Raw genomic sequence first — 9,723 nt, forward strand, 5'->3', positions numbered from 1 at the left:
CCTACAATACAGATTTATTTAAACTAATTTGGGTTTTAATTAAACAAGGTAGGCTGGGGTTTCTGTGGTGTTGAAATGCAACCCAACAATTTTCAACCAGATAGATTTTGCTTAAGTTAATATGAAAGTGATTTTTATTTAACTGTCTTTCTCTGTTCTACAAAAGAAAAATTATTATCACCTCGAGGGAAGTCAAAGTTATCCTGGAACAGTGAGCTATTACAAAGTTTCCAGCATTACCAATAGAGGTAGTTATTTTAAACAATGTAATTCACCCTTCTGTATTGCTTCTCTCTCTTTCAGCACAGACCTGCCTTTTCATAGGATTGGTTCTCAGCTGCAAAGCATCCAGATCCTAATTTATGTGTATGTGAATAATCAAGGTTAATACATTCCCTGTGGGAGAAACAGTCAGGGCCATTCAGACCACATCCTGTTTTCCTCCCTTGCCACAGAGTAGGCTGTTGAAAATGTGTCTGATGAAATTGAAGGTTCCTTCTCTATTATCACGAATTAATTTAATGTTTCTAATTGGGATTATGTAAAATACCTCTCCTCATGACTGGACAGCCAGCAGGTGGGACAAATGAGTTTAAATATCTGCTCTAAATCAAGGAGAGAGAGGATAAATTTACATATTTTCTTTTTTCCCCAGATGATAATTGTTTCTATTCCTATAGAGTGTACTGGTTTTGGGCTTTTTATACACACAGCCCAAATTAATGACCCAAGCACGTGTCCCAGGTCACAAATTGACTGGAGAGTAGGAAAGACAAGATTCATGGCTTGGATTTTCAAGAAAATGGTCCTCTTAGACAATGGTAGATGGAAATTTATTGCCATTTATTTACTGTATTAGATTAAATTAGGAACCTAAGCACAACTTTCTCATGTCCTCTCTATTACAGCTCTGATGGATTTCTGCTGGGGCCCTTGGCTGGTGCTGGGGCCACTCTTCTTACACAGATCCCAAATACTGCCTATAAGGACTGGTACCTGCAGGAACTGGGAGCTTGTGTGTTGGAGTAAGATGCAGTGCAACAGCAGTAAAGTATTTATTCTGTATCTGAGCTGGGCAGCTGAGAAAGCCCATCCAGGGTACAAGCCTTGAGGCAGTTTCATTTTGGCTCTCAGCACATCTGGACAATACATGCACAGCTGTGCAATTCTCTTGACCTTGCCCTTTTAACACAAGGAGCTTGTATTAAAGGAGGATACAGGCCTGGACTGTCAGCCAGACTACCATTGTGTGTGGCCAAGCAGTGTGGTCACACATTCCTCTTCTTGTGCAGCAGCCTGGTCACTAATCTGTGCTTCCCCACACAGAGACCAATCCTCAAGGCAGCTGGCACTGTCTGCTGGAGCACTGGAAGGTAGGGAGCCCTTGGAGTGATAATGTCAAATGGGACCAGTGAGGGTGTGCCCAGTGCTGCAAAACTGCTGGGCTGAGAGGCATGAGTGGGCATGGACTGAGAACCTGCCAGGATGAACCTGTGCATACCCCAAATTCTCTCTCCCCTTTGTGTCTTGGTTTCTATGCTGAGGAAAGGGGACTGCAATGACCCCCTGAAGGTGCCAGCTGGGACTCACCATCTCCTGGTATGGCTACGCTCACAACTGCTCCCACTGATCTTGGGAGGGCTTATTCAAAATGTGGATTATCTTGCCACAGATGCCAGGACATCAGAAATGGCCCTGTATGGCACGAGGTAAGGCTTGGCAAGGATGGTGCTTGGCAGGTGCTACAAAAAGGTGATGGACTGCCTGCAGAGAGCACTCCTGCACCCTGCTCTCCAGCACAGCCCTCAGCACCCATTGCTATCTGACATTTCATTACCCACTATGTCCCAACAGTCACAGATGAAGACAGCAAATCAGTGTTGCTGTGTTGGTTCAGTTCCCAAGCAGCTGGCTGAGGTAAAAATGGGTTAAGCATTTAGACATTGACCATTATTGGATTATATCAGGATCCTATCAGTTTTTAATCTTCTATAAGATGCTGAGACATGCCTTTTAAATTCACTGCAGCCCTCAGATATTTTTTACTTTGATTCCTTGAATTCTTGCTGTCAGCTCCCCCAGAAAAGCCAGGATGAATACAGGGCTCTGTGAATTGTCTCACTCATGCTTTATAGAGAGGCAATGCTGCCCCTCTAGTTATCTGTTGACATAGCTGAGGGTGGTGCTGAGAACTGATTTGTGATTGGTGATATTCTGAATTCCTGGGATACATGTAAAATGTTAATTTTATGAGTTAAACATTGAAGAGGGGTCATTAGTTTTTAAAAGTCATATTCCCACTTGGCTCTTCTCATAATCACTGTTACAAGGAAGATTACTGGGATGACCGTAACAATAAAAATAAGAGGGGAGAAGTCTTTTGCCTTAGTCTGGAGTTTGAAAAGACCTTGGGGTTTTTGAATTTATTTTGCACCCAACAGCATTTATATGTATGGTCAGTGCCTCTGCTTGCGGTTTGTAAGATGTTTCTTCTCAGAAAATATATAAACCTGGGTCTGGAGGGTTTTTTTAACTGCAGAAGCTATTTATTAACAGCAGGAACCCATCACAGATGAGATTGTGGGGGCGGTGTCTGAAAAATAGAAGCAAGATAGGATAGAGGAGTGAACCTTGAGTCCACCCCTTTTTACTTGCTGCTTTGCTGCTCTTCCCTCTTCAGCCTCTCCTTTTCATGAGAACCTACTGAAGGTGGAAGAAAGGCTCCGCATTTCCATAGTCATGGCACTCTTTTCTTCCCTCACACCAGTATTTATAGCCATTATATGTGTTTTGATTGGGGTAATAATGAAGAAGTCGAATGGAGAGAAGGAAAAACGCGACACTAAAAGCAAACATCCATCTCGCCCATGGGTGGATGAAGATTTGAAAGATGGCACTGACCATCCCTTAGAAGAAGAAGGTAAGAAAAAATTTATCCCAAACACTTTTGTTGTTTGAATTTTATCTGCTAATATGAATAAAGGAGGTGCAGTCTTCTGGACTTGTCCACAGTGACATCAATGCTCAGTGCAGCACTGCTGCTGTGCCCTGAGCTTGTCAGCTCCCAGTCAGGGAGGTAGTCCCCATGTCATGCCACTCTTGGTGTAAATTTCTATTCCCTCCACACCCCACAAATCAGAGTGCAGAATATATATATAAAAAATATATTCTCAGAGACTCCTGTCTGTCCTCTGTACAGAACATCTCAGACCTATGAGGGACTCCATGGACAGTGTAGGGAAAGAGAGGAGATCCTGCTGAATTCCCCACAGTCTCTTCCCAGGCCATATTAGTGTCAGCAAAGGGAAGACCTGAGCAGAGTGTTTCTATCTGAAAGTCATCCCACTTTATCACTCAGAGGCACATGTTTGGTCTCAGTACAGCCAAAAAGTTGGAAATTGGTTTATTACTGTTTTTACAAAAGTCCTCTACTTGTGGCTTCGAGAATGTCAATGACAGCTTTGTTGGGAGCTGTGCTGATCAAATATTTAAGAACAAAATGTGATGGTGGTGATAATCTAGTCACTCAGCTGCATATTTGGACCCGTACAGAATGCCCTTTGTTTTCATTAGCTTTTTCTGATTCACAGCTTGGACAAAAGTCTGAGCTAAAAATGTACCCTTCCTTCTTCTTACTTCCTAACTATCCTCCATAAACTCACTTTATTTCTTTGTAAAATAAAAATCTACAGAGTTCTGTTCCTATCAATTTTTTAAAGTTGTAGTTAATGCAGCTCTTTTTTTTTTCCTTTTTTCTCCCTCAAGCTGGTTTCAAAGACTAGTTGAGGAGTCTGTCTGGGTTTTGTTTTCCCCCATAATGGCACTTCCCTCAGTCTGCTTCTAGGAATCTTAAAATTTACAGGGTCCTTCTGCATATAGACCTATTTCTAAGAACTATTATAGGTCTTTTCTCAGTGCTCAGTGTACTTTGAGCTAGTGTTGTTCATCAGTTTCTGAAAAGAGTTGATACCAAGAAAGGTTTAAACCCTGTTGACTATATTCCAAATATAAAATTTCTTTACAAATCAGTTCACCTGTTGTATCCTTCTTTGTTCAGTGCAAAATAGACTCTGTATAAAATTATTCCATAATTGCTTTGTCACTAATGACTTACTACTTCAGTTAAATTGTTGCAAATTAGAATTCCTGTGGGTAGTTCAAATCATAATCTATGAATTACCATCTTGGACTATAGCTGTTTCTATCAGTTAAAAAATTTAGCTCCTTTGCATAAACAAACCTATTAACTCTTATCAAGGAGCCTCACTACCACAGCTCCATATATAAAATTTTAGTCTTTTATGTGTTAGTTGTTTTCCCTGTTATTCAGGCACTAAATTCAAAACTGTACTAGTTTTTGTTGAAAAAAAAAAAAATTGCTTGCAAAAAATTTTTGACAGGTAAACATGTTGGTACTGTTGCTAAGTTTTATTTACTTTTAAATAAAACCTTTCTCAATATACCATGTCATCCAATATTAAATTTTTCTTTTAGTAACAAATAATGACCTTTCCCTTACTGGTGTGTGATTCAAACCAATTTCTTTGTAAAATAGTCATGTCTTTTATCTTTAGAAATATTAAAATAATTTCATCATTCATAGGAAAATTTTTCTTCAGCCCAGCCTAAATGAGAAGAGTAGCAAGGAGAATAAAAAAGTTAGTAAGGATCTGCTGCTTTGCTAGAGCCTTAATTAAGGATCAAAACATGTTAACCTTGTTGACAGTGTTAAAATTTTCACTGACTGCACTAGGTGCTGAAATGGAAACATTGATGTAAAAAGAGATTTTTTAAATACTAAAGAATACTTTACCTGCTGTGTAAATTCTGTTATTTTATTAATGTATTTTACTTTATCAGACAAGCTCAGTTCTACTTAAATGTCTCTGGCTGGCTTGTGTTTAAAGATTAAGTTCCTCTAAAGAGAATTTGAGTAAGGTAACATGAAGGTGACATTCTTAAGGCCTTTTCTAAAGCTAGAATCTAGGGTTGTCCCACGTGAACAAGCTGAATTTTCAGCAGCCCCCTGAACAGGAAGGGGCAGCTGCAGACCAAGTCTTTTGATTCATGTCCCTGACCAAAGCAGGGTCTATTTGCTGACAGAGTGAAGCACTCAGCAAGAAAAGCAGAAAAGCACTGACCTCACTTGTAGCCCCACGAGCCTTCCCTGCAGTGGAACCCTCAGGGATGTTTCCCATGAGAAGGACATACCTTTGAGCAGCAGAGCATTCAGTGTAAGGAGCTGAACTGCTTGGGCAGACTCAGTAGGGTCACTTACTGGCAGTGAAGGGTGGAATGGTGAGGGCTAAGTGCTCCCGAGCTTGTCTGTGTTGTGTTTTCCACAGCCAAAGAGATGGATGTTTCTTGTGGCAGCCAGAAACCCAGTTCTTTTGTTAAGTGCAAAGCACTCAGTCCATTTGTTTAATGCCTTAACTGGCATCACTTCAGATTTTTTGCATGCCCATCTATCCTGTAACCTTTTTCTTCATTTATATTATTAACCTTTTTCCTCATTTATATTAAGATCCAGAATGAGAGATTGTTATGCTGTGGATTGGCAAGGACATTGATGATACACTACTTAAGGACTACAAAACAACACACAAAGTCCCAAATGTTCCATTCCTCCTGAAAATGTTCTGCTAGTTACTTGTGATACTCCTTTAATAGACCTGTCCCACTTAAAAGCATTTCTCCTCTCCCCAGTTTCAAAAACTTCCCATATTTTAATAATACTATGACTGACATGGATGAGGCAGTAGCAGTTTAAGCCTCCTTTTGAATGACAGTTCATGTTCTGTATCATTTAGGAACACAGGACTTAGATGGACACAATGCATTACTGTGTGTATCTTCCTGCTGCTGCCAATACAGCCAGCCTTGCCATCAGCTGAATGAACATGATAACTGAAATTTTGTGACCCCTTTTCTTTAACCTTGCTAAAAGGCTGGTCCAGAATTTCTTAGTATAGGTTAAAAACCCTCCTCTACCTTTCTGCCTGCCCAAACATATTTAATACTACTGTATACCTATTTAATCTGTTCCATCCTCTTGATTTTGAAGGATTTGCCTCCAGCCCTGGCATACACTCTGCTGTGGTTTATGGATTGCAACCAGATTACCTCTCAGCTTTCCTTATACTAGGTTTTCTCTTTATATAATAGCCACTCTATTTATCTTAAGATTGTAAGAAACCTTCTGCAAATATATTCCAGCTGAGGTAATTTTCACTATATTTTGATGCTGGGTTATTTCTTCCAGGGTCTGTGACTCTCCAAGCTGCTACTTCTTTTACTTAAGATCCCTGACCCACTCTTGAGGTTTCCAGGATCAGCCTGCTAACCACTGTTTATAACCCACCAGTAGGGTAATCCATCTCTTTTAGTTCCCTATTAGTCACACTCAGTTCAGGGCTGGATTCACTACTGGGATTCCTGTAGTGGCCCATTTTGCAGCAATCTGCCATTAATCAGATAAAGAACCCACAGGATCAGTTACCCAGCATTTAAGACTAAAGGTGTGAAAACTTTCTTTACATACATTGAATTTTTTTTCCTATGCATCATGTCTTTACACTGGAAAAGAGAGTTAGAGAGGAATTGTATGCTCAGGAAGCAATTCTCTAGGGAAGAAACTTGTTTGGAAAGCAAATGCAGTAGTCTTGACTGGGGTTTCTCAAGGATCAGTCTCAGGATCAATTGTTAATATTATCTAGTGGTCTTTGCATAAAACCAAGGAGAGTAAAAGTGAAATGTCTTAATGACATACAACTGGAAGCCAGCAACACAGAGAAGTGTCAGTGTAGGTAAAATAAGTGGCCAACAGAAGTGAAATGACAACTAACTGTTCTCAGTATGAGTTTTTAATTAAGAACTCATGCTTCAAACTGAGGGAAAATTTATTACATGATTTGCAGGCTGATTATAACCTCCCATATGGACTGCTGGGAAGAACATAGTTTTCATCCTACAATGTATCCAGAGAGGAATTTCTGATAGAGATAGAAAAATATACTTTTAAAATGAGATTCCATTTGGGATGTCTGAGCCAAAACCATTCCAGATTTACTTAAAAAGCAGGAAGCTTGATGACTACTGTAAATGGCAATTGATGGAATTGATGGCAATCTTGAGAAGGTGGCTAACACGGTAAAAGACTTGCTAGCAGGATGTCTGTTGTCCATCAAGTGGTGGAATACAAAGAGACATAAACAAGACACTTGTAGCATTGTATAACGTGACTGTACAAACAGGAGTGTGACTAAACACAGCAATTAGAGATATAGAGTGCATGCACTAAACAGATGGTGCTGATAATGATTTAAAGTTAGCATATGGAAAATGTTAACTGCTAAGAAAGAATGGTAGACGCATGATGGAAGGGAATATATAATAGATTAATTTATTTTAAGAAAATAAATTTGCCAGGAGAGTTTGGTTTTGGGTGTCAGTTCCTGCACTTCTCGGTTTTTCTGCTTCAGCCAGTATTCCCATGTTGAGTGTATTGAGGTTTTCCATTCTCGTTAGCCCTCTCACCTTTGTCCCATGTTCAAAATCTTTGAAAGTACATTTCTTTTTTCACCTTATTATTAAGTTGAGATATCTTAACCAAACAGCAGCTTCACTTCTCTTCTACTTACACAGGAAAACCCCCCACAACACAAAACAAGCAAGCACTCACTATTTTACCAAGTGTAAATCACAAAGGGAACATTACCAAGAGGCACCCTTTTACTTTTTGAGCATGCACAAGATGACCACTAAAATAATTTTTACAAGGGCTCATTGCTTTCCCTTAACCTGGAGCCAGGTCCTTGCAGACTATGACCAAGAGTGCTTAACATAGGCATGAAATGCTAAACAAAAAAAATTCTCAGGGTGAATTCTTTGTACAAAAAATGAAATGTTTGTGGTTTAGGGACCAGAACCATTCAGTTTAGATTCAATTTATGAAACTGGATTTATTTTGCTCCTTTGCACAGGCTAAGCCACGTGTTAATATTTCACTGCTTTTAAAATGAACAAAAAGCCAGCCTGGTCTCTAAGGCAACTGCATACTACTAAAACACAGAAGTAATTGCTGTTTGAATTTGTGCTGGAGATTGCTATGATTTGGGAATAATAGCCTAATAGCAACAGAAAAAGAACTGGAATACTTTTTCCTGACTCAGCTCTCTGTAGCAGATTGCTCAATACTATTGACTAGTCAAAATGTAGCATTTAAATGGCTTTAACTTCCACATCATAGCTGCAAAAAATGATATCCATGCTGATTCTAGGAATATGGGGGAGAAAGAGGCCTCAAAGACAAAAGAAGATTAATTTTGTGATAAAAACAGATTTCAGTGAAATGGAGAATTCTTTTGAGTTTTTAAATTAAAGCCAAGAAACACAATATCCTATATTTGATAAGTTGTTATCCTAAATATGGATGCCTGACATCCATTTCCTCTTATGCTGAAAGTATCAGGAAACCAAAGAGCTTAGGCACAAAGTCACACTTCTGCAGAGACAAAGCTTGCAATGTTTCTGCTATGAAACATGAATATAGAAGAAGTTGACGTTCAGTTCCTCAGAGGAGACTTTACACATATTGGTCAATGAGCTCTCTCCTTAACTTCAATAATTTAATTGATTTTTTTCCTTATTAAAGAGCTCAAGAAGGAACACACATGTTCACATCTACTTGCTGAGAAAATTAGGCCAGAAGCCTGTCCACTTTTTCAATGTTGTTTCAGCTTGTAACCCATTTTTGCAGTTAGGCTTGCAGGCTGAAGTGGAGAAGGCAATGACTTCTTTGTGGATCACACTTGCTAGAGCAGGACAGGACCCTCCTGCCTCTTGGTATTTAAACAAGGTGTTTATTCAGTAGCTGGAGCTGGGGATCAATGAGTTGTGTCAACTGGAACCTCAGACTTTGCCTTACCAGTGGTGCAGAAATGCAATGTATGCCAGTGCAGGACAAGGTGCCTTACAGTGTGAGTGCCAAAGATATCAACAGCATTGTCCAGAAAACAAAAATCCTTAACCACTTGTATTTTCTTGCAGAGGGTGAGGAAGAGTGGCAAGGACTTGAGGAAAATGTTGCCCATGTCCCCTTCACTGGCGAGCGCTACTCTGAGGCTGAAATGATTAAGAGGTCACAGACATTCTATGAGCTTCTAAATAAGAGACGATCTGTCAGGTTTCTCAGTGATGAGCCAGTCCCCAGGGAGGTTATTGATAATGTCATCAGAACAGCAGGTAGGTACTGAGTGGTTCAAGGTCTGGGGGGAAAAAAAAGGATCAGCACTGCTGTTCAACTGTGTAACTGTGAAAAGGTGGTGTGGAGAAGCCAAGGGAACTGGAATTTTGCTTATGGTTTTCCTAGATTCACCTGTAGCTGGAATGAATTAGCACCCATTGATTGACTGGAAATTACTCAGCTTGAATAACTGTATGTGGGAGAGTCGTTTGGAGTACTCCCAATTTCTCTGTATTTGCAGTTCACCTGTAAGGGAAGAGCGGCATTTCAACAGCATGAAACAAATAATTTTCAACTTTTAAAAGATGCTATTTAAAATTAAATTTATGTGTGGTTTATCAAGACATTCTTCAAATAGAAATATTGAAGTGTTTTCTAAAAAATGTCAAGCCATATGTACTTCACATGCTCTAAAATTTAATGCATTATGATGACATTTATCATGTATGGGTTTTGCATTTTGGGGTCCCCCCACAAAC

At 39.6% G+C, this 9,723-nt stretch overlaps 1 protein-coding gene across 1 annotated transcript in view; it reads left to right on the plus strand.

Moving 5' to 3' along the window:
• Window positions 1-2,739: 2,739 nt before the first annotated feature.
• Window positions 2,740-9,723, plus strand: part of IYD (iodotyrosine deiodinase) — a gene marked incomplete at its 5' end in the record, with an annotated part of 10,987 nt that continues 4,003 nt past the window's right edge. The window contains 2 exons of the mRNA XM_084201749.1: window positions 2,740-2,920; window positions 9,049-9,243. Coding sequence (XP_084057875.1) covers window positions 2,740-2,920; window positions 9,049-9,243 — 376 coding nt within the window. The remainder of the gene's footprint in view (window positions 2,921-9,048; window positions 9,244-9,723) is intronic.

The sequence above is a fragment of the Fringilla coelebs genome, assembly GCF_963513975.1.
Source record: "Fringilla coelebs genome assembly, chromosome: 3".
NCBI lineage: Eukaryota > Metazoa > Chordata > Aves > Passeriformes > Fringillidae > Fringilla > Fringilla coelebs.